The sequence below is a fragment of the Hypomesus nipponensis genome, chromosome 1 (genome assembly GCF_054491055.1).
Source record: "Hypomesus nipponensis isolate SF chromosome 1, ASM5449105v1, whole genome shotgun sequence".
Taxonomy (NCBI): domain Eukaryota; kingdom Metazoa; phylum Chordata; class Actinopteri; order Osmeriformes; family Osmeridae; genus Hypomesus; species Hypomesus nipponensis.
In genome coordinates this window covers 5,451,550-5,475,613 of record NC_140361.1, presented here as the reverse complement: position 1 = coordinate 5,475,613, position 24,064 = coordinate 5,451,550, and the positions used below count along the sequence as shown (strand labels likewise).

Genomic DNA, 24,064 nt, shown 5'->3' with positions numbered 1-24,064 from the left:
GTTGTTTACAGAAATGTTCACCTAATTATAAGCAGGAAGTACAGTACTGAACAGGAAGTAGTATTTACCTAAAGGGACTTGATGTGTCTGAATGTAGGTGAGGAGAAAACAGGCCAGAACTACTAACACTAACTAGGCCTACTAATACTGGCCGCGTTTCCCAGATTCATTAAGAAGCTCTTAACGCCAAGCACGCAGTCTCCCAACATCTGGTTTAAACATTCAACACTTGCTTTTGTACTACTTTTTCTCCCAAAAACGACCCCCAGGTAGAAAGCAATAATCACATTTAATTTCCTTGCCATGTCTTGTTCATATAGACTGCAGCCTGCTAGACAGACAGACAGTGTGTCAGCAATACCTGAGGGGGGGGGGAGGGGAGGGGAGGGGAGGGGAGGGGAGGGGAGGGGAGGGGAGGGGAGGGGAGGGGAGGGGAGGGGAGGGGAGGGGAGGGGAGGGGAGGGGAGGGGAGGGGAGGGGAGGGCAGGGGAGGGGAGGGGAGGGGAGTGTTGCCAGTGTGGTGATGTCCTATTCATGGTAGCCTCATGTGGAACCTGTCTGCCAAAGTTGTAAAATCCTACACTCGTTCATATTCAGTAATGTCAGCTGTGTAAGAATTTTTTTTCTTCAATAATCGTATTATTGTCAGTCAGTGTAAAGATGTTTAGAGATCTTCAATTTGAGCTTTTTGCATGCTGATAGCATTTCTCTCTGAATGCTGTGTATCGGTCCGTTTTGTTTCATTGTGTCCCCTTGTGCAGGCTTTCTATGTCACTCTCTCTTTCTCTCTCTTGTCTGGATCCCAGAGGTTCCTCACTGACCCTCGAAGGGAGAGCCCTCTGTTATTCCCATCATCCCCTTCTCCGCCACGGGAGCCGTCTGACCTCGGCCGGAGGTATAAAACAAGTGATTTAAGGGCCACAACCAAAAAAATAGAAAAGAAAGAGTTTTCCAGCATGGTAGCCTGTTTTATAAGGAGCTTTACCCTAAAACCTAATTTTGATATAGTGCCTTGGCAGTAGCACAGTGTGGTCCAATTTCATTTAAAGCGCAAAACCCATTTCTCCGGCAGGTCACATATCTTTCAATGACAGGTCCTGTCCACGCAGACCCAAGCGCTGTTTGAATCAACCATCAAAAGGTCTGATTTGATTTGTGAGTGTGTATGTAAGAAGGAAGTAGGGTTTCTGCAGTCACGTGGATGGCAGATGGTAAGAGACACGATGTAAAGGTGGAATGACAGATGAAATGAAGCCTTCAAACCTTTGGAAGCATGCAGACCTGTCGCTTCTGTTTTCTACAACCACAGTCTACTGCCTTTGATTGCAAAGTTCAATCCTGGGAAACGAAATGCTTCAGGACAATCCAGGAAACTCTTCCGTTGTCTGGCACATTAACTAGTCTTTCGGTTGTTTTGTTCAATCCCCTTTGATATAATTGTAACTCTTCGTGTTCTGCACTCTTGTGAGCGAGTCCACCAAAGTATAAAGATTGGGTTTTGGCTGCTTGGTTGGGATAAAAGGCTCCCACACACAGGCTACATTGTAGGCTTCTCCACCTGTGGAGTGCTTCCTTTCTTCACACGATTTTGCTTTCATGAAATGCTTCACTTAGGTGGGAGTACTTGTTCAAAAGCCTTTTTGTACCCATGGGTCTTTAGTCTCAGAATTACAGAAAGACATTTGCTCCATCTTGATAGTGTAAAAAACATCCAGCTGTTGCTAAATGTTAAGGCACCAGGTAATCAGGTTCCATGTCACACCATTGTGTTAACCGTCTGCTGGGAATAAAATGCAAATGAACATGCAAATGCATGTTCATTTATGAGTAAAAAGACAGTAGCAGACAGCATGGCAGTAGTCAGGTTGTGTTGAGAGAAAGAGAGGATGTTGAGGCTGAAGCCAGACAAACTCATAAAACCAGAGTGAACCGGACGCTAAATAATTTAGCTGTCAGATAAAATCAATACCTCAATCTGTTTGACATTCTGCAGAACCATTTGGTGGGACAGGCAAACTTGTCTTATATCAGAAAATGCAGTTAATGGCTCTGACATATGGTTTGGCAGGCCAGAAAAACTGTTATTAAAGGTGACTTCCTATTGGGAAAGAAGGGATCTCAGCTTGCCCATTTTGTTTTCTGAGTAGGGCATTGGATCTACACTAAGACTAATCGGTTTTTAATTGAGGTTTCCTTCAAAATAGCCTTTGCCAACTGAGTTAAGTCCTTTGTTGGATATTACTCAACGAGTTCCATTACATAACCACGGCAATGGAGAATTGATTCACAAGGAAACTCTGTATGGGATGAACAAGTCAGCCCCTACAAAAGTCCCTACTGCCGTGTTTATAAAATGAAACAGCAGCAGACAGAAAACTATTTCCAAGAGTTCCTTGAGGCTTTACATGAACTCAAGACCAAAGACTTGATATTCTCAATATCTCTGACTTGGCCCTTGAATATGTCGTCAAAGAATGAAGTGAGCATATTTCAAAGTTTCAAAATGTTTTTACATGTTCTAAATGTTATAACACCAAAAGTACCCCATACAGACTGAAAGGATAAGTAATTTGCTTGTGTAATTTTGATGAATGGCGTTTTAACAAAAGTTGGAGCTTATTCAAATGTTCAGAACTCTTGGTGCTCCAGGCTAGCTTTTCTCTTCCCATCCAGTATTTTATCGACAGAGAGATTGTAAATTCACTCAAACATCTACACTTCATCAGCTTACTTACTGAGCTGAACAAATTGGCCACCAGGGGGTTGTTCATTTTTTTCTGTCAGAACAAAACCAAAAGCAATCCATTATTATTTAGTTTATTGATCATTATCAGTTCAGGTTCAACAATGAACTTAAAAATGTGTAAAGATTGTTTATAGCAATGTTTTTTTCTTTCATGCTTGTTACAGTATTCTTAATCAGTCCCTGACTGATCAATTTGATTTTCAGATGTTCACACGCTTAAAGAAGCAATGTAATATCTGATAGTATTTGTTCCAATTTTGAATTGATACTAATTTGTTTAGGGTTTTGTTAAAATGTGTAGTGATGTTTGGTACCAATAAGCAAACTTTTTGATGATGTACCATCTTAAACTCTTGTTTGCTCCCAACACTCATGTGCAGCAGGCTTTGTCCAAAATATTTGTCCAACTGTTTGGACAGAAAGGCGGAAAACTCCCCAAAAACATGACTATGATGTTCATAAGACAGTTCCACACGGGTTTACTCACAGTTGTTCCTTGAACTATGCCTTTTTTTGCTTTAGCTTCCCAGATTTAGTAATGTTTCATGGAATCCCCCGGTCAAGTTCTGAGGATGGGACTGGTGTGATTTTGCCTTTGGAAATGTTCCAGAATTGAGCTGCTCAGATGAAAGCATTTTTTTCAAAACATTTCTCACATGTAAGCTACAAGCCTATAGTTGTTGGCCAAACAAAATGTAATTATAGATTGGAATCCAGACAGAGTATTTTTTATGTTGGCCAACCATACACAAGTGAAGTGATAGAACCAGGGGTCTGAGGCTGTTAAGCAAATACAACGGTGTTGTTAGCTGAGACTTTGATGGGAACCACATGGCTCTTCACGGCTCCTGTCTGATTTGCCAGTGGGAAATAAGAGCCAGGCAGTAAGTGGGTCACCCCTCCTTGGACTAGTTTAAGAAAAACGTGACCGATAACTGCAAAATACAAAAACAAGAATATAAACCCATTCCAATGGTTAAAACTGGAATGTGTCTTCTTCCCAACATAAAACATTCTTCCTTTATTTTAGTACAGGTGTTTTCCAGGCCTACTTTCCCATCGTTTAAAGTCGCTGAAGACTTTGCCAAACAGTCTGTTTGCATTGAAAAGGGTTGTGAAAGAAAGTGTTGCACAATCTTATTGCGGTTGAGATGATATTCTTCTACAAAACACAAGGAGATCTGAAATAATGATTTACATGAGTTTTATAGAGTAAATAATACAATCACTGCCTTGATTAATAGATTTTTTTTAATCAAAAGTGCTTAGCTTTGGAAGTTTTGGGACCTTGAAAATCTAGACAATTTGGTTCTGTTCAGATTTATTTGAGTTGAAACTGGTTCTAGGCTTTTGGACATCTTTTCAAAGTACAACACAAGACTTTTACTACTTGCTGAAAGAGCCAACCTTCTAGTGCAACTCAGCAAGACTGGCTGTTAGGGGTTATATTGTAATAAAATGCAGAGAAAAGCCCAATCAAATCAAATAACAAGGTGCAGGTCACAATGTTTGGGTGGGTAGAGAACTGAAAACCTTTTCTGAAACAGTATATTGTCTACATTGCACGGTGCAGTACAATATAGACACAATAAAACGTTCAAAGTAAAATAATGTCGAGACATTTGATTTGATTATTGTCTTACTATTTACCTACATGGTGAGATATAGTGGGGAATCTTAAAACCGACATCATTCAGGCATCTCTCAAGAATTATTGGTTTATTAAGGTTGGTAATGGAGATTAAATTACTTGTTGGGACCAGATAACATTTTATATCCTGTCCAAAACAGCTTGCTGTTGAAATATTGGTGTTTTGCACGTAAATGTATGCACATAACGTTGGATTGGAGCTGGAATTTACTTCACTAGCACCTATCTTATACAGGTGAGCATTCCCTCTTCCTCAGGCTACATAGGAAACACATCAACCATTGCGTTGTGCTTTTCACACAGAATGGACAAAGGTTCAGTGAGTACAATATGTACTCCATTACTATGACTTGCTCTTAAAATCGTCCACAGCTCCACTCAGATGAGAGGGATCTACATAGAATACAAACCTTTGCTCCTATGTTCCCATCTGCTTTTTGATATTCTCTGTTCCACAGTTTCCACATGCTCACAAAGCTGTTCCAGTTGTTGTAATTTAGAATGAAAAAAGCAGAGATCTCTTTCCATTGTCTGTTCCAGAGTGCAGTGTGTTTGAAGAGAAGAGTGGGCAGTACAATAAACAATATCTATCACCATCTTTTGAGGTTACACACTCTCTTTTTGTTGTAGATTTGTTTACTGTGGTTGTACATATGCTGCTTTAACAATTGCTGTGACATTTATTTGATCTCTTTTTATGTCAGAGTCAGATGGATGAACAGTGAGGGAGTCGGGCTTGTAATCAGAAGGTTGCTGGATTGATTCGCCGCCGTGCCGCGCCGTGTGTCCTTGGGCAAGGCAATTCACCCTACTTGCCTCGGGGGGAATGTCCCTGTACTTACTGTAAGTCGCTCTGGATAAGAGCGTCTGCTAAATGTAAATTTCTCTATCTACAGAAAACCTTATTTTAAAATATTATTTTAACATCTACCTAGCTATTTGTCTTTCTATCCGTTGGTTCATCCGTCTGTTTGTCCTTCTATCATTGATACAACTGGCAAATGTTACCATGCTTGTATGGTTTTCAAATGGGTTTCATTTCATTTTTTAATTTATACTTATAATTATTTAATGTAGTTATACCCTTGTGCAGATCCAATGACAAAATATGAAGGGGAAAAAAAACACAAAAGGATAGGTGGATATAGCACTAAAAGCGTTTGTTCTTTGTGAGAATTCTTGCAGCTGTTTTGCCATCTAGTGGCAGATGTAGGTAATGCCACCATCTTGTTAAAAATAATTCACAGACAATCCAATCCTAACCTTTCTAAAGCGACTTTAATTTCTTTCCAAAATAATTCATACAAATGCATACAGTCAGTCACAAACATTTCTTTCTGGATTTTGGTTGACCAAAAATAATGATATTTTACTGTATAATATAATACATATATTGCTAAGCCTACTACTTTACCATAGGGGGAACCAAAGGTAGGCAGAAGGTCTGCTACTAATTCTGCAGCTAACAGCCACTTCTCAGACAACACTTACAATCAAGTCACACTGACACGGGCAAGCCGGACACCAGGTATGTATGCACGAGACACAAGGGCCGCCTCTCCCAATGCAGTTTCAACATTTACACAGAGCCCAGGGAAAAACACATGCCCCTTAACTGACAGAACGAACGAGTCTCATAGCAGTCTTAAAACAAAAGTGGCTTTTCCTGAGAAGGAGTGCAAAAACCTTTTGTGGCTATCAAGGGGACAAATTTGTTGCTTTAATATTATTTTTTCTTCTTGTATCCTACAAACATCATTTTCTCATAACCCTAAAAACTGTACACAAACATTAATCTTTTACCGACTACTTCAGATGAACAATGAATCCGTATATGACACACAAACAGATATTCATCCACGTATTTGAAACAAACTACAGTCTAGAAACAGCAGAATTTCATTTTTTCTTTCCAAATTGATATAATCTATTTTCGAAACTTTTTTTCTAAAGAAGGGCAACAAAAATAGGGTTAGGCCAGGAAGTCAGTCAGTCAGTCAGCCTGCTAATGGAATAGGTGAGAAACACTGGCACCTCCTTTCCCTTCTCTTTGGGGTGAAAAGCCGTTGGTGTGTCCAGGATGGTGCAACATTAAACAATGTTCAGGTAGAAATGTACACTTAGAACAGGTACGAATCTGTAATATGTACCTCATATTTATGTTTGCAACATTGTGCAGTGCTTCAGCTCACTGAATGCTCCCCAAAATAGATGGACAATGTACCCAAGCACTCTCTGGAAAGGATGTTTGGCTACAACCAGAGAGCCCTGTGTGGGTGCAGCTTGGACTGGTACCTACTCAAGGTAAAGTTACAACTGGTCATTAGGGTGCTGCTCTCTGTCTCCGTCAGGCTTGCCTGGCTGACTCGGTGAAGGGTTGTGGGGCGGGTGTGTGGCTGAGGGGAGGTTGTGGGTGATGGGCATGGCGCTGGGCACGATCCCCTCCCCGGCAGGAGGGAGGCCCCCAGAGGCCAAACTCACAACCCCGGGGGGGTATCTGGAACCAGGAGACACAGAAAAGGACAGCAATGGTTACAAAGAAATTAGTGTTTATTTTTACCTAAGTTTACCTAAAATCAAAAGACTGAAGTGATTATTAACCAAATCTGTACACAAAGGCTGAACTTTCAACCTCGAAGATGGGACAAGGCTAGCTGTTTAAAACCTCTCTTGCCGTGGGAACCTATCTGTCTCATTTAAATATATGCAATGTAATGTAAAACAGGGAAACGTTGTTCATATGCCATGTTACCTGTAAGCACCATTGAGCTCAGAGTGGATCGCTGCGGGGTCCATACCCGCCCAGTGGTTAGTCTGGGTGAGGAACTCTTTATTCACACAGTTCTTCAGACTGTCTGGGATACGACCTGAAGATGGGAACAGTGCTGGATCATTAGTGAATCTGTGGTTCCTGTGGCTTTCAGTCTGTTACACCATATGAGAACCATATGAGAAATATTGCACGAGTTGTCACATGTATACCGTAGTCTGTTAGTCTGATTTGTTTATGCTTTAGACTCAATATTGCACGTCGGGATAAACAACTTGCAAGATCATTGTTTCGTTTTAAAAGTGAGAAAGTATGGTTGTAATCCAGTGTCCATGAAGTGTGAACTACCGGTGATGGCTCTTCGGATCTCGCGGGCCGCCTCCTCCCTCATCTCAATGGAGGCCTGCTCGCTGTACCACGCGGCGTGAGGGGTGCAGATCAGGTTGGGTGCATCTTTCAGCGGGCCCTGGCTGAAGCTGACACACAGTTAGATCGAGTTACCCCGGCCGCGAGCAACACACAATTGCGACCACTTTTCCAATGTGTGTTTGTGTGTGTCAGTCAGAGAGAGAGAGAGAGAGAGAGAGAGAGAGAGAGAGAGAGAGAGGGGGGGGGGGGGGGGGAGGGAGGGCAGGGAGAGCAGAAGGGCTATCTTGTGCGAGTCTGTGTTTGCGCTCACCTGAAAGGCTCCGTCTCGTGAACATCCAGCGCCGCTCCTCTTATCCGGCCATCCTTGAGGGCCTGGGCCAAGGCCTTCTCATCTACGAGGCCCCCTCGCGCCGTGTTTACCAGGAAGGCTCCCTGACGCATCTGCACAGAACCACATGAACACATCTTTGCTGAAACATCTTTGCCCGCATGTGCCTTTCTGAACATTGCAACATTGTGTGTTTTCTGTTGTTGATCGGTGGTGAAAATCCATCTTATGTGTTTGTTCTGGACTTGTTATATGATTGTGAAGTGGTGTGTGTGTGTGTGTGTGTGTGTGTGTGCGTGCACCTGTTTGATAGTGAAGTCGTTGATGAGGTGGTGGTTGTGTTCGTTGAGGCTGCAGTGCAGGGACACACAGTCAGAGTGGAAGAGCAGGTCCTGCAGGGTATTGACCCGCTGCAGCCCCAGAGCTCGCTCAACACCGTCCAACAGGTAGGGGTCGTAGAAGATCACGTTAAAGCCAAAGGCTTTAGCTCTCAGAGCAACCGCCTGGCCTACGCGGCCTGAACAAACACCGCAACACATGGCGTTTTAGTCACAACCCCCCAAGCCTGCACCACTCAATTCTGGACGCCACGTCCAAACGTCCTCCTTTCATCTCATGAGACTAAACCAGTCTCAAACCATGTTTTACCCCATGCTATGCCAAATCGGAGCAAATCTTCAAAGCCTCAAAGCCATTTCCAACCCTCCCGACTCCTCCTCCGCCTCCACACCCTGTCCTTACCCAGTCCGATGATGCCCAGAGTCTCTCCTCTGATCCTGGCCGCCCCAGACGCCACCTCCCGTATTTGCTCCACGCTCTGGACCCGGGTTCCTTCACGGAGGGACTGGTGCAGCCAGGTGGTTCGTCTGTACAGGTTCAGGATGTGGCACAGCGTCGAGTCGGCCGTCTCCTCTACGGACGCTGCCGGCATGTTGCACACTGCGATGCCTGCGAGGTGCGAGGTGAGGAGGGGGAGAGTCTCAAAACACCAGCAAAATGGACAAAAGGTGTGAAGTACAAGTTTGACAACAGAATGAGCGACCAGACTCCAAAAGACAACATCTTTGTAGGTTATCATAACTCCTATTTATGTAAGATATGCTTTTGAGTGACTTGTCTTTCCCTTTTTGACTTGATGCCAACGCAGCCTACCGAGATCTCCGGCAGATTTGAGGTCAATGTTGTCGAAGCCGCTGCCTATGCGAACGATGATCCTCAGGGCTTTGAACTTCTCCAGGTCCTCCCTCATCAGTGTGATGGTATGGTACATCAGAGCTCCCACAGCCTCGTTCAGAACCTGGCGACAAAGACACAGGTGACACAGCTGTCTCCAAAAACATGAAAGAGACAGAGGTACAAATGTCTTAAGCACAACAAGGGCTACAGAGACAGATAACCATGTTTTCTTAGCACAACAAGGGCTACAGAGACTGACAGCAGGGTTATCTTAGCATGTGAACGACTGTGTAACCAGATAGCAGGAAAGACAACGAGGATATAATTGTTCCAGAATGCAAAGGATAGATAGGTAGGGTTAGATTTGTATGTTGTGTTGTGAAAAAGAAGGATTTCTTTAAGGTTTAGAGTGACACAGAAATCAGGTCAGGTAGGTTTGGTTTTATGTCTTGTGTGAAGCTGCTGTGTCACTCAATTGAGTCATTACATGACAGTAAGACTTTGACGGTAACCTTGATGGATGTGGAAGAGGGAAGGGGAAGAGAGACTGAGAGAGAGAGACACTGAGAGAGAAACTGAGAGAGAGACGCTGAGAGAGAGATACTGAGAGAGAGACACTGAGAGAGAGACACTGAGAGAGAGACACTGAGAGAGACTGACAATATAATTTCTCTGGCAGACATCCAGACTTGGACAATAGGCTAAACACAAAAGAAAATCTGGATATCAGCTTGATAAAGCTTAGTACACATATGGGCCATATTGCATAATAGTCATGATAGTGTGTGTTGGGGGAAAAGGTGGTGTTCTTGTGTGTGTGTTGGTGTGTGTGCTCTGTCTACCTTCTCGTGGATCTCCTGGGTAGACTGGGCGTCACAGAAGGCCACAGTGGCCACATCTTTCAGCACGGGCATCTCCACTGTGCAGTCACGCCCATCCAGAAGAGCCACCAGAGGGCGTGGATGCATTGGCCCGTTCATGATGGGCGGCCGGATGCCTAGACAAACAGCACACACATAAACACCATGGAGATTGTTTCATCTTAGTACCTAAAGTTAGTGGCGTAATATTAGACGCGCTGATTTACTCTGTAACCCTTTCCTACATTGTATGTGACGTACAACCTTTTCCTTACAAAATAGATCAAAAAGCACATAAAGCAACGTTTTGTTCCTCCAATATATTAGCTGGATTCTGAAGAGAGCAAACAGTATAGCCATGGTTTTAGAAAGCAAAATTTTAATTGATGCACCAGAAGCACTATGGCTGTTGAGAAAGTGTAGTGTCATTAAGCAATAATTACACCCCTTCCCACTCTCCATAGTGCAATAATTATAATAGGCCATTAGTTAGAAACTGGGACCAAAGGGATAAAAGCAGTATTGGTATGTTGCTTTGGATACAAGCATCTGCTAAATTAATTAAATGTACAGTAACTGTAAATGACTTAAATAAATGTACATTTAAAGAGTAACTGCCTTGTCAATCACACAAAAACACATTAACACACATACAGAAACAGTATACAAACAAAACATGTTCTGTTGTTTACTAAATTGTTCTTGTTATTGCAAAGCAAAAGTGTAAGGTTTTAATTGTGCATTCACTCGCTCATTAATTTGCTCTGATGCTATTCTGTTTGTTTTCCACAAAAACAGAAGCAACACATTAACAGTAACAGTATTCTTTTAGTAAGTTATCACAAAGTTGCTCTGAATCTATTCTACAGCTCTTTATGATATTATTAGCCCCATGTCCTTTCAAGGAATTCACATTAATAATTCTAGGAAAATTACACAATACAGGAAGACTCCATTAATTTATTTTCTATTTTTAATGTCAAACCACGAGACTTACTGGAAAAAAAAATCTAGTTCCAGATCTTGACTCACCCTCCAAGGTCTAATGTGGTTTCTTAGTTTTACAGTCAGAACATGAATTGTCTCCATATCCTTGGGGTATCTGTCTCCTAGTGGCTGTGACTGTACACACAAACAAGTCAACATACTCACACATGCAGGACATATGTGTCTGACGTGTCTCTATTTTGGATGTTCAAAACATGTGTCCTCTGTTCTGGACGTTTGTAACAGGGAAACTATCGTAAGTGGCGCATAAAACACATGTAATTAGATCCTTGACATATCTGAATAAGAAAAACCGGAACACAGGGCAGTCCTATCCTCACTTAGCAGAAATAAGTTTATTGTGCCCACAAGGAATTGCATTTCTATGATGAAATGTTAATTAATACAAAACATCAAGGTTACAGATGCTCTGAATTAGGTATAGTAGGTGAAACTCAATGTTGAGAAAGGGAGAGAATGTCTGCACCCGTCAAGCTCAGTAATTTATGTTCCTGGCCAATGTGGCGTGCTTCAACATGGCGGAGGCAGGCCTAGCCTATCTCTACCCACGGTTCAGTTCCCACCAGAGACCTGCCAGAAGACACACCCCTCTCCTTCTCTCCTTCTCCCTGCTTCAATAAATCCTCAGACCACACCACACACACACATACATACACACCTGACAGGGCACACACACACACACATACACACAAGCACATACAGATCTCTTTAGGTTGAAGTCTATTTAGATCACAGCAAAACAGACCGTCGGTCAGAAGCTATTTAGTACAGAAATAATTCCAACCATTTGTGTAGACCTGTGTAGCATGATAAGGATCGTTTTTATCACCCGTGTTTAATAATTACCTCTAAACTGGATAATAAATAATAATGTAATAAACACCACACTAATATAACATAAAGCAAGGCATAGTCTTTCATGTATTAATGTATAATAACAAGATGTTTCATTGCCAAATCTCTGATACCCCATGACTTATTTTCTGACATGTGATCTTCATGGGTTGTAATCAGCCAATAGGGAGTCCCCACAGGGGATGAAAGACATCTGTGTTAATTAGCCTGGGCTTCATAACCCGATCAGAGGACCCCTGCGATACCGAACATGCTACACGAGATGTGAATAAACATGTACCGCATCCTCCATGGGCTCAAACTGTACTGCGTGCAAATATTTTTATGGAACAATACTTAAAAACAGTTCAGAAACAGTAGTCAAGAGGCTAAAGAGGGCATTTTTATATCTGTCCTTGTCTACCCTAGTTCCTCAGTGGACTGTTCTAGAATGAGCATTTGCTTTCTCCTAAAAAGTCAGAATTAGGAACATTTTTCAAGGCCAGAGCCGGAGATGACATTCTCTCCGACTGGAGAATGCACAGGAAATTATTTGCCTGGTCCTTGGCAGCCCCAGTACCTCAAATCTCCAAAGAGAAAAAATCAGAGTATTTCTGTCTTTCATCACGGCTGTAAAGTGACATCATTCTAAAGATAAACAATACAGACCCTGACCTTGCTGCCCACACATATCCTATGACCAGGACTACAGTGTAACACACACATGCAAATACAGACGCACTAACACTCAGCAGAGAGCAAGCGGTGCTCTGTGAGCAGGAACAAACAGTGCAGATTTAAGATAATGGAGGGGAGGGGGGGGGGGGATACTGTATGAAAAACATAAAACAAATATCTATATGCACACACAAATACACCCATCCACACACAATCATACAATATAACATTTAATGTGTGATCCATGCACAAAAGAGGCAAACGTTTACCTAGAGGTAAGCCTTTGTTCAGCAAATGAGAGCTTCCCATCTTTTCCCCCAAAGAAGGATATTCACTTCAGCAAGACATTCACAAAATCCACAGCATATGGCGGCTACCTCAGCTTCCTTATTCCTTTTTTCCTGCCCCCTTAGTGACAAGTATACACATGTGCTCACCCTTTTTCCGTCCCTTCTCCCTCCCTCCCTCACTCTAACTCCTTCCCTTTCTCACTCTCTGTTTTGACTATTATTCTCTGTCAAAAACGCGTCCATATACAGAATGCAAGTGTCACTGCATTTTATAGGAATGGGAAAGAGAGAAAACGAAAGGTTGGAGGAGGAGAGGGAGGTGCGCAAGTACGAGGTGGCGGCAAGAAAGAGATGGGGAATGGGGGAGGAGCTAAGGCCACTCAAATTGATCTTTTGTTTCCTGCAAGATAGAAAACATGACGTGTTATGCAATGGTAGGGTGTTGGACGGTTCTTTTTGATGGTTTGATGACAACTTAGTCACATTTATAAGTTAATATAGAAACCTATTATGTCCTGTTAATAAAACATTTTAATTACTTTACAGTTAGGCTACACTATGTATCTAGAGTTTGTGTAATATAACAGACATCCCGTTCATCTCTTTTGGAAGTAAAATCCCATATAAATCTTGCTCGTAGCCTGCTGTAAATGATCCAGACAGCTTAATGAATTGAGAGTTAAAATTTGTGTTTTTATTACTATGTTAAGACTCTGAACAATAAATTATATATTTTGGAAGCTAGTTTGTAGACAAACAGTAAGTTAGGATGGGACCATCTAAGACGAATGATTGGGCCAGTGAGAGTGAATTGAAAAGTGGTTAAAAGGGATATTATTATATCTTATTAATGTGCAGTGCAACACTGATTTAAGTTTCTACGTTATCCGATAGCTGCTCATTGCACACAGTAATAAGATTAACCAACATGGTTCCATCTACATTGTCGCAAGATGTCAGTATTGAGCTAAATAGGCTTTCCATTTTACGCTTCAACGAAAAAAACGCCAACACCACCAGTAACATCATAAACGAAAATGGCGGTGCAAGAGACAGCATCACAACTATCCATGGCTCTCAAGGTTCAAGAATATCCCACCCTAAAGGTAATAATCGGATCATATAGAGACGATGACACAGACCAAAGCCTCAACGTTGTGTTATAATGCATTTGTTCTAGACAGTCATTGATGTATTATCCTGTGAAGAAGCCTTATTTTGACAACTTTACTGTGCTCAGCTGTGAAAGAATCCGATGAAAGCAGAGTAACGTTGGACTACAGTAGTTAGCTCAACGTCAGATACGTCGTGGTAGCATTATTACTTAAAATACTACTAGTAGCTGTTCCAGGCCGTGGTTTCCTATTAAAAAGACGCAAAACTAGGTTGAAGTTAGTATAATGTGTTGTCTCAAAGTTCGCATGCTAACCAGGTCGATCATACCTCTTTGCCTACAAATGTGGCAGTCTAATACTAGTACTAGGCTACTGCTAGCTGGCTACGCTAGCATAGTTGCTGTCATCCACTCGTCACTGACGCAGCTGTCTTACTAACATCAGAGCTTTGTAACTTAGCTTTTAACTAACGACAGCTAGCTATCGTATGCAAGCAGCTTGCCTACATTGGCTTGCTTCTAACAAGTTCGGAAAGTATATTTCCCAGACAGCTAACTAGTATGCGAGCAACAGTCCAATGATTACCCAACATTGACTACTCTGGTGCTAGCTAGCTTAGCTAGACTAGAGCTACCTAGGCTAACCTTAAACTGATTACTAGTTAGTTCACTACTACTCGAGCTAGCTGTCTGTACCATGACATGGTACCTATCATTGCGAAGAGTACCTCACTCATAATGTCATACAATTGTATGCAATTCTGTTTACACACTGGCAGTCAAATGCAAGTAAGATGGTGGTTTGAAGCTACCTTGCGATTCAGGTTATTCTCAAAATGGCTAGCTAGAAGGTTCTCACCAGACCGCACCGCTACACAATCGTTTAATGGCCTGTTAGAATGCTGTTGGTTGCTCGCGTCTTTGTTTGTGGTCAGGGGTCGTTTTGGTAAGTATTTGTAAATCGATTTCAGTGATGATGCGTGAATTTTGTATGGTCAGTGGCGAGCATACTGTACTTTGTAAAATAGGATGTCTAATGTAAAGTTAACTTGGATACATAAAACAAGTATCACCCAAAATTGTGAAACCTTACACAATATGAAAATTACACTGTCTTTTTTAAGGGCTGGTATCGAATCCGTCTGTCTTGATCATTCACACAGGTACCTTACGAGACACTGAACAAGCGCTTCAGAGCTGCCCAGAAGAATATTGACCGAGAGACTAGTCACGTAACAATGGTGGTGGCAGAATTGGAGAAGACCCTGAGCAGCTTCCCAGTAGTAGACTCAGTGGTGTCTTTACTAGACGGGGTTGTGGAGAAACTCAGTGCTCTCAAGCGAAAGGTAAGGTACTAGATTCACACAAGGTCATCCTTTCCTACAAGATCATGTTCAAGATATAGGGGGTCAGGTGGCTGAGCGGTTAGGGAATCGGGCTAGTAATCGAACCAGCAGTTCCTGGCTGTGCCAAATGATGTTGTGTCCTTGGGCAAGTCACGTCACCCTACTTGCCTTGGGGGAATGTCCCTGTACTTACTGTAAGTCGCTCTGGTTAAGAGCATCTGCTAAATGTAAATGTAAGATATGGCATGCTAGAAAACCCTAGCATAAGCATAACCCTAGTCCTTACACTAAAACAACAAAGAGACCATTTTGAACTATTGGGGGGGGGGGGGGGGGATCCATAGCAGTTTGATATGAGTACTCCAGTAAAACATAATGGGTGAAACCTTGACATTCAGTGAATGTAGCTGCTCTGCATGTTCTGCAGCCTCCCTAATCTGGTTGTGGAATCTGGGTTGTAGGCAGCAGAGTCCATACAGGCAGAAGATGAGAGTGCCAAGTTGTGCAAGCGGCGCATTGAGCACCTAAAGGAGCACAGCAGTGACCAGCCCGCTGGCACCAACGTGTGGAAGAAGAAACGCATGGACCGTATGATGGTGGAGCACCTGCTTCGCTGCGGCTACTACAACACAGCGGTAAAACTGGCACGACAGAGTGGTATAGAGGTACGTGTGTTTGGGCAGCATGTCTGATTTTTTTTTCGTCTGTCGGAACTTGTCTTGTTTGTTGGTGGAGGATATCTCTGTTTTCCCTGATCTATGAAACCAGTTGACAAAGAATAGACTTGTGTTGTTGTGCCTCTGTGGAATTAATGTCCCACTGTGTTCTAATTATATGCATTACGCCAGTGGTTCCCAACCCTGGTCCTCAGGGCACCCTGTCCTGCCTGTTTTAGATGTTTCCCTGCTCCAACACACCTGATTCAAATAAATGATCATAAGCAGGCTTTTGCAGAGCTGGATATGACCCATTCATTTGAATCAGGTGTGTTGGAGCAGGGAAACATCTAAAACAGGCAGGACAGGGTGCCCTGAGGACTAGGGTTGGGAACCACTGCATTACGTCATGTCTTGTATAAACCTCCTCACTTCTGTGGTGCTCCAGGACTTGGTGAACATCGAGATGTTTTTGACAGCGAAGGAAGTGGAGGAGTCGCTGGAGAGACAAGAAACCGCCACATGTTTGGCCTGGTGCCATGACAACAAGTCACGCCTTCGCAAAATGAAGGTTAGCATTATTTGTCTCACATTTCAGCAAATGTTTGTCTTAGAATAACCTTAAACTGGGTTTTATATTCTGTTTGGCTTGATTTCACATACAGTACATTGTGTTCTCCTCTTCAGAGTTGTCTGGAGTTTAGTCTGAGGATCCAGGAGTTCATCGAGCTAATACGACAGAACAAACGGATGGATGCTGTCAGGTAGGGGAATGAGCAAACTTCTCTAATAATACTAAGCTGCTGGATGAACTCGGCCTCTTTGATAATACACTTTTAATGCCGTTTTGAATGAGGAATAAAAAGTGTACAGGGCGGTTATGGGCCAACACCGTTCTGTTTGTCTGTGTGCGTGCATACATGTCAGACATGCACGGAAACACTTCAGCCAAGCTGAGGGAGGGCAGCTGGACGAGGTACGACAGGTGATGGGGATGCTCGCCTTCCCCTCCGACACCCACATCTCCCCCTATAAAGTAAGTCTCCTGTGAATGGAGCCCACTGCATGCCATACCTGTTGGGGGGTCAGATGGCTGAGCGGTTAGGGAGTCGGGCTATTAATCAGAAGGTTGTTGGTTCGATTCCTTGTCGTGCCAAATGACGTTGTGTCCTTGGGCAAGGCACTTCACCCAACTTGCCTCGGGAGAATGTCCCTGTACTTTACTGTAAGTCGCTCTGGATAAGAGCGTCTGCTAAATGTAAATGTAATGTAATACCAAACGGATGGGAAAAAGGATGATCCATGATGCATGTGTTAACTGATTGACATCAAATCAAATATGCACTGGGATTCATGTTTACTTATTCCACCATTGCTGTACGATTGTAAAGGATGTGTTTGTTTGTGTGAGACTATTGGAGGTTTTGATGGTATCAGTTGAATTGTGTCTGAATGTTCTCCCTGCCCTCCCCCTTCCCCAGGACCTGCTGGACCCAGCACGATGGAAGATGCTGATCCAGCAGTTTAGATACGACAACTACCGTCTCCATCAGCTGGGGAACAACTCTGTGTTTACTATCACCCTCCAGGCAGGCCTGTCTGCTATCAAGACGCCGTATCCGCCCTCGCTTGTTCCTCTCCCTCTATCTCGCCCTGTCCCATCTCTACACTGTCTGCATTTATAAGCTACTATGTTCCAGATTTTTGTTGTCTATACAATAATGATACAGCAACACAGTTATTTTTGATTGGTAGCATTCTATAATAGAAAGAGGGGATTTCCAGACTATGTGATTGGTACCATCAGCAACCCAGTTTTAGCCCCTTAACCATCACACCCCCAGTCAGTGCTACAAGGAGGACGGGACCTCAAAGAACCCAGACTGTCCAGTCTGTAGCAAGTCTCTGAACAAGCTGGCTCAGCCCCTTCCCATGGCTCACTGTGCCAACTCTCGGCTGGTGTGTAAGATCTCCGGAGAGGTGATGAACGAGAACAACCCTCCCATGATGTTGCCCAATGGATACGTCTACGGATACAATGTCAGTCTTTCTTTCCGTCTTCTGTTATTATTATGGCTTTGTGATAACACTGCATCTCCGTGTTGAAAGCTAAGGCCATTGTTTGTTTGAGTTCTTTCAAATATTCAATCAAATAAAAAAAATCTAAGCTAGCTGTACACTGCATATTTGTCAGATCAGTAATCACTACAGTGAAAAAAAGAGAAATGGATTCACGCTTGGCCAAAGCTGATGGGTGATTTGATTCAAATCAAAGATGTAGCTATTTGTTAATTGTTTTATATTTTCATTCTCTCCAGTCCCTCCTGTCCATCCGTCAAGATGACAAGGTAGTCTGCCCACGGACCAAAGAGGTATTCAACTTCTCCCAGGCCGAGAAAGTCTACATTATGTGATCAGACGGGGCAACTAAGGAACAACGTGATTGGATACTCTTCTACCGTAACCTGTGACCTTGTCTAATCAGTGCGAGGCGGGAAGCCTACATATATGGCCTGCCTGCCCTGATGCAACTGAGCTCAACTCCAGCTCATCCGACTGATTAATATCCTGTCTACAACCACAACCCCCATCAACTGACAACAACATACTGGTCAGAGATGGCTCAGACTCAGAACACTGTGGGAGTGAACAAGAGATTATTAGTTAACAGACTTGTGTTTTTAAAGTGAGACATTTTGAGTTTGATTGAACCTAGTAGGCCCTCGAGTAGCGCGCTGTCAATATAAACTTGGCAGACTGAGTTGTAGGCGGGGTCAAGTGAACTGCATAGTGGCCTCTCGTTTCGTGATGCACATTCTTGTTAACATTGTTTGTAGCCATGTTTAGGGGCATGGGCGTTGATTTGCAGACTTTGAAAATGGGCTCCTTTTTAGAAAAATACTGGATACAAATTTGACCATCATGGTGTACAGATTTGGTTTTGTCAATTGTTTACATTTGGGAAATGTTTCTCTTGTCTTCTCAGTAACTGAAGGGACTAAACTGGAGAATGACCAAAACAAACTAATAAGAACTACAATGTTTTCTACACCAACCTATCATAGTTTTAGATCACCAGAAGATCCCCTTGACAAAAGTTGGACTTACTCAGATAATTTAGCTATTCTATTGAAAACGTATCTGTTTTCTATTGCCAAGTGGTCTTCCTACATTGTGTGAGGTTTGGCAATTCCTTATTTCCCAACCAACTTAGACGTGTGAACTAGTCACTGTACTTTTGATATTTGTTCATTTGAAATGCGGATGAAACTCATCACTTTCATCACTTAATGTTTGCCATTTAACTTCATATATATTTTACGATGATAAACCCTGTGCATTACAATAAAGAAAAGATGTTGTGAATATTTTTGCTCCAAAAATTGTATCTGCTGGCTGATAGTTTGTGACTTCCGATTTCATAGGACAGCATAGTTTGGCATAGGTGTTCCTTGATGATTAAAGGTCACTTTGTCATGAATTTCAATTATTACCATCCACTTTTCATTGGCTGGTTGCTTTTCAACTGTTAAGTATTGTCATAGTAGAACAACTTTAGAAACTGCTCATGCATGTTTATCTTGGTAGGATAAATGGATTGTTCAAGAAACAATTGATGATAAAAATTTAAGTAAAAATGTATCCTGTCATTTTTTCCCAACCAGCCACTCAATGGTATATAACTTGTATCGCTATATATACTATAACATACTAATCCACAACAAACTCCCAAGGCTTGACTCTGGGATGTTTGAGAGTGGCAGGTGATTGGAAAAAACGTTATGAAAAGAAGTTTGTGATGCATGAGAGGGTAGTGAACACTTAAGGGGAGGAGATGGATGTGTCACCATTTACAAATAATCATGGTGTGATGACCATTAAGACCATATTCTACACTTCTCAGAAAGCATCGGCAAGCGAAGTTTGATACTGTTGGCACCTTGAGTCTCAATTGCCCTATTGATGACTTTACATAAAGAGTGAGGGGCCTCATCAATCTATTCAATCACAAATAGGCAGCACTCGGCTGCATTACCAAAGTCATTGTTCAGATGACCACATGACCTGGCCTCCGCTGTTGTGCAAATATCCTCATCAGTTTACCAGCTGACATTGGATCCAAGTTTCTCACATAGTACTCACAATATTCTAGGAACAGTCTACTGCTTAAATCCAATAAACCACGATAGAGGTTAAGTAGGTTTTAATAAAGAATGTGCAGAAGCATGTGTCATATGGAAGACACATGAAAATGGGTTCAGGTTTATTGATTTCTGGGTTCAATCAAAACAGTGATAATACAAATTATAACACAATATTACAACAACAGTTATAATACAAAGGACATTGTCTTACAATTTGCAATGTGAATAGCCTATAGCACTCGTTTTCTGAAAGTCTGCTTACTAAACCATCACACACTGTGAATTAGCGAACACAAATGAACCGCTTTCCACGTAGTGGACGTCCTAGATAGTTTATCAGTATTCACATCTTTACTTAAAAAACCTCTCCAGATCTCAAAATGGGCGCACTGTCCTGCGATTGGCAAGCGCGTTCGTGAAATGTGACGTCATGATCCCCTATAAATACAGCTTGAATCCCTCCCCCACACAACCTTCATATTCTTTTGACGCTGGTAACGACAAACCCAGAAGGTCTAAAATGGACAACGCTGCCAAAATCTGCAAACTTTTCGTCGGTGGACTGAACGTCGATACCGACAATGACGGACTCCGCAAGCATTTTGAGCAATTCGGTGAGCTTACCGACTGTGCTGTAGTCATGAATCAGCAACTACAGAGATCCCGCTGTTTCGGCTTTGTAACCTACAAGACCGCGGAGGAGGCCGACGCTGCAATGGCGGCTAGGCCACATGTCGTCGATGGCAAAAACGTGGAGGTAAAGAGGGCTGTTGCTCGCGAAGATGCCGATGACCCAGTGATAAACGCAAAGGTCAAGAAAATATTTGTCGGGGGACTGAAAGATGATATTGAAGATGAACATCTAACTGAGTATTTTACTCAATTCGGTGAGGTACAGAAGGCCGAAGTTATTTCTGAAAAGGAAACCGGAAAGAAGAGGGGCTTCGGCTTTGTTCATTTCACTGACGACGATGCTGCCGATAAAGCAGCCCTTCTAAAGTTCCACACCATCAACGGACATAGAGTGGAGGTGAAGAAAGCCCTGACCAAGCAAGAAATGCGCGGCGGCGGGGGTGGTAGGAGTAGAGGGGGGAGAGGCATGAGAGGCAATCAAAACGGCTACGTTAATACAAGAGGTGGTTACAACACCGGTTATGGCGGTGGTTACGGTGGGGGCTATGATGGAGGCTATGGCGGCGGCTATGCTAGTGGCGGCTATGGAGGAGGTTATGGAGCTGCCGGTGGTTACGGAGGGGGCTACGGCGACCAGATGGGTGGTTATGGTGGCGGCAACGGTTACAGTGACTTTGGCACTGGCTACAACCAGCAAGCCTCCGGATACGGGCCCATGAAAAGCGGCGCCAATTACGCTGCGGGTCGGAGCAATGCTCCCTATACTCGAGGCGGTGCTGGAGGCTACGGCAGAGGTGCCTATGGCGGCTACTGAACCAATGTCCACGACAGACTATTCGTCAGAATTCTCACACCCTCAATACCGTCAGATTGGACGTCTAACCGAGCTCAAATCAGTCATGGGGCATCAGCCGTAAAACACCAGGCCAAAATGCGGACACTGTGAACCCTAATCATTAACGAAGACCTCAAAACCAAACAGGTAGGAAGATCACTTCCCAGAACCTGATTTGCACGACCAGCTGTTGCCGTAGGACACGTTCGATTGCAGAATTCATTTATCTTATGTTTAAAGTTGAGGGCGTGTAGCTGTCGTTAGTTGACCTGCTTTTTATTTAGTTATGCGTACAGCATCTTCTCGAATTTAGTAACTTAGGATTGTTTTGTTAAATACTACTATATTTTTCTTATCTGCATTTTAAGCAAATGGTATCGAATTTCCCTAAGACTAGTCTGTTTTCAATGTATGGGGAAGGGGCGCATGTGCTATGGCATTGGATTTCCTAGCTTATGTCTCTGATGTAAATTGTGTAACTGTCCACTATTATAGCCCTTAGGTTGTAGTGTTCGCGGGATTGGTGGAGCGGATGCAGTCAGTTTCATTTTCTTGCCAAAATGTTTTGTAAATCAACGAAGTACGTCAGTAGATTCCCAGCCACTACACAAAGCGTCCACCTTATCAGTCTGTTCGTTTCCTTCACTTCCAGCAATATCTCATGTATATTGTATAATCTGTCTGAAGATCAAACTACTATTGTTAAGCATTGATATACATATGTATGTTCATTTTAAATAAAAAGTTAAACAAGTTTAGCTAGTTCTTACTCATTTAACCAGGTTGCCTTAAGTTCGCCTCTTCTTTTGGTTACAGGTGAATTGAAATTACTTGTTTTCGTATCACTAGTTAACCGGTTTTTCTTCCAATTTATTGTATGCAAGCTCCCAGTGGGATGGTAAAGTCACGTTGCCCATAGCCAATGCATGGAGGCTTTCTAGATGGCTAATAAAGTAAATTCAATATGACTTGCACTTTGTCTCGTACAGTAGTTACCTTTATGCTTTTGTGAATTTATTGTGGACTGGAGGGCTCTCATATTTATTTTTGATTCCTACATTTAGGTGTTCATACTGTTATCCCAGTACGCCAAAATAGCTGTAGCAGTTTGTTTATACAGGACCCTGTTCAATACCTGGGGTCGATTGTGATAGGACTCTGAAATATCTCTTTAGGATCACATCCAGCAACTAGGTATGTAAATCAACCTGTCTTCACTATGTGTTGGTCAAGTATTTAAAGCTATGGATTTTCAAATGGTACACAAATGTACCATGTTTACTAAGGTTCTTGCATTAACTCAATCGTTACTTAGACTTAATCTATAGCGTCTTGTATTTAGTAAAAAGGGGGTTTCTGGTCAATTTGGTCCTTAAAATATGTAATGGTTAAGGAGACACACTGCTATTCCTGTGTATATGCGCATGGAATAGCACCTAGTGTCTACCTCCAAAAACTTGACCTGACTAGTGGTTCATTCTTTGCTTTGTGTTGTCTCTCAGGTTGTCCTGTGACCAGTCCCAGGACATCCATCTGGCAAAGAGGAACATGGTGTCTCCAGTGCATCCAGACCTGGGGACCATGCTAACTGCTGATGCGTCACCCAAGGTGATTTTGTCCCAATCCTGGTGCCCCTGCACCCCCACCTGGCTAAATTACAGGTGTATTGGTGGAACATTGAGTATGAACTCGTTACTGTCTCTGTACAAATGCAGGCTATGATACAGAAGTTGTTTCCTAATTTGCCTTTGTTTTTATTTTTAGGAAGGAGATGCATATGTTTGATGGCACATCGCAAACTATGGGGGGGGGGATTACTTGGGGAAGTGATTTGTATGGATATAAGACCTTGTTTTTATAATAAATATTATAGCAATATTAGCTTTTGTCTTATTGAATCATTGAAGACTTATGAATGTTGAGTGGAATGAGATCTGACTTCAGCACTGCAGAAACCTGTTTCAGATTGAAAGTGAATCCTCACCATGTCTATGAATATTGGGGTGGATATCTGTAGGTTTTCCACAACACCTAACTCCTTAGTCAAATTGTATTTGTATATCCCTTCTTACAGAGGGCTTCAAATACACCCATAGAATTGCACTTTAAACAAACTTATAAACCCTCAGACACGGAAGAGCTGTCTGGGAAAACTGATGTTACTATCCTCATTACATAGTATACATTACATAATTCACTTCATTGGTTCAATGCCAGGTGGATTTGAGGTGATGATAAACATGTAAATGGTTGGTTTAGCAACTGCCCCTTTAATGAGATCAAACTGAGACATGGATATTTTTGGGGGGACTTGGATGGGTGTTGTCACATTAATGCATTCTGTCTGAAGACAATTTAAGTGGTTAATCCTGAGTGATGGCTTTGGGATAAATTAGATTTAGATCATAGTGACTGTATAGCTGGACACAGCATCCATTTAATGATTGTATAGTGAACACAACATTGTGACTTGAGATTCAACATGACATTTTACTATCTTAAATCCACTGAATGTTTTCTTATGTAATGGAAAACGTGGTATCGACAAGTAAAATCCTATTGGAGGACGAGTATGAAAAATTGTAGTTTAGTATTGTCTGAAATTATTTGATTTGGTAGGACACC

At 42.5% G+C, this 24,064-nt stretch overlaps 3 protein-coding genes across 5 annotated transcripts; 2 read left to right on the top strand and 1 right to left on the bottom strand.

The window, feature by feature from the left end:
- Positions 1–5,656: 5,656 nt before the first annotated feature.
- ctbp1 (C-terminal binding protein 1) lies at positions 5,657–14,740 on the bottom strand. 3 transcript variants are annotated; one of them, XM_084708708.1, is made up of 9 exons: positions 14,637–14,740; positions 9,883–10,037; positions 9,017–9,161; positions 8,606–8,812; positions 8,167–8,381; positions 7,847–7,977; positions 7,516–7,643; positions 7,150–7,264; positions 5,657–6,894 (listed from the first exon to the last, which is right to left on the bottom strand). In XM_084708708.1, the coding sequence occupies exons 2-9, from the start codon at positions 10,018–10,020 to the stop codon at positions 6,708–6,710; spliced, it is 1,266 nt and encodes a 421-aa protein (XP_084564834.1). In that variant the 5' UTR covers positions 10,021–10,037; positions 14,637–14,740; the 3' UTR covers positions 5,657–6,707. The 3 variants fall into 3 exon arrangements, with proteins under 3 accessions (XP_084564834.1, XP_084564825.1, XP_084564815.1); XM_084708699.1 differs by lacking the exon at positions 14,637–14,740 and adding an exon at positions 12,690–12,969 and having other exon boundaries at positions 7,516–7,637; XM_084708689.1 differs by lacking the exon at positions 14,637–14,740 and adding an exon at positions 12,690–12,968.
- Positions 13,699–19,464, top strand: maea (macrophage erythroblast attacher, E3 ubiquitin ligase). Its single transcript, XM_084708721.1, has 9 exons — positions 13,699–13,816; positions 14,988–15,170; positions 15,632–15,835; positions 16,275–16,397; positions 16,514–16,590; positions 16,754–16,862; positions 17,308–17,441; positions 17,671–17,866; positions 18,145–19,464. Exons 1-9 carry the CDS (start codon positions 13,748–13,750, stop codon positions 18,238–18,240), a joined length of 1,191 nt encoding a protein of 396 aa, XP_084564847.1. The 5' UTR covers positions 13,699–13,747; the 3' UTR covers positions 18,241–19,464.
- A 972-nt stretch (positions 19,465–20,436) lies between these two features.
- On the top strand, positions 20,437–23,320 carry LOC146302173 (heterogeneous nuclear ribonucleoprotein A0-like). Its single transcript, XM_084708732.1, has 3 exons — positions 20,437–21,586; positions 22,942–23,047; positions 23,204–23,320. Exon 1 carries the CDS (start codon positions 20,492–20,494, stop codon positions 21,416–21,418), a length of 927 nt encoding a protein of 308 aa, XP_084564858.1. The 5' UTR covers positions 20,437–20,491; the 3' UTR covers positions 21,419–21,586; positions 22,942–23,047; positions 23,204–23,320.
- Positions 23,321–24,064: the final 744 nt, after the last annotated feature.

Excerpts from the sequence above, each read along its gene's own strand:
- ctbp1 (XM_084708689.1), bottom strand. The coding sequence starts at position 12,729 with ATGGGAAGCTCTCATTTGCTGAACAAAGGCTTACCTCTAG. Across the intron at positions 8,813-9,016 it reads CAAATCTGCCGGAGATCTCG|GCATCGCAGTGTGCAACATG; the intron begins GTAGGCTGCGTT and ends CGCACCTCGCAG. Across the intron at positions 8,382-8,605 it reads TCTGGGCATCATCGGACTGG|GCCGCGTAGGCCAGGCGGTT; the intron begins GTAAGGACAGGG and ends GTGTTTGTTCAG.
- maea (XM_084708721.1), top strand. The coding sequence starts at position 13,748 with ATGGCGGTGCAAGAGACAGCATCACAACTATCCATGGCTCTCAAGGTT. Across the intron at positions 16,398-16,513 it reads CACGCCTTCGCAAAATGAAG|AGTTGTCTGGAGTTTAGTCT; the intron begins GTTAGCATTATT and ends TCTCCTCTTCAG. Across the intron at positions 17,867-18,144 it reads GATACGTCTACGGATACAAT|TCCCTCCTGTCCATCCGTCA; the intron begins GTCAGTCTTTCT and ends CATTCTCTCCAG.
- LOC146302173 (XM_084708732.1), top strand. The coding sequence starts at position 20,492 with ATGGACAACGCTGCCAAAATCTGCAAACTTTTCGTCGGTGGACTGAAC.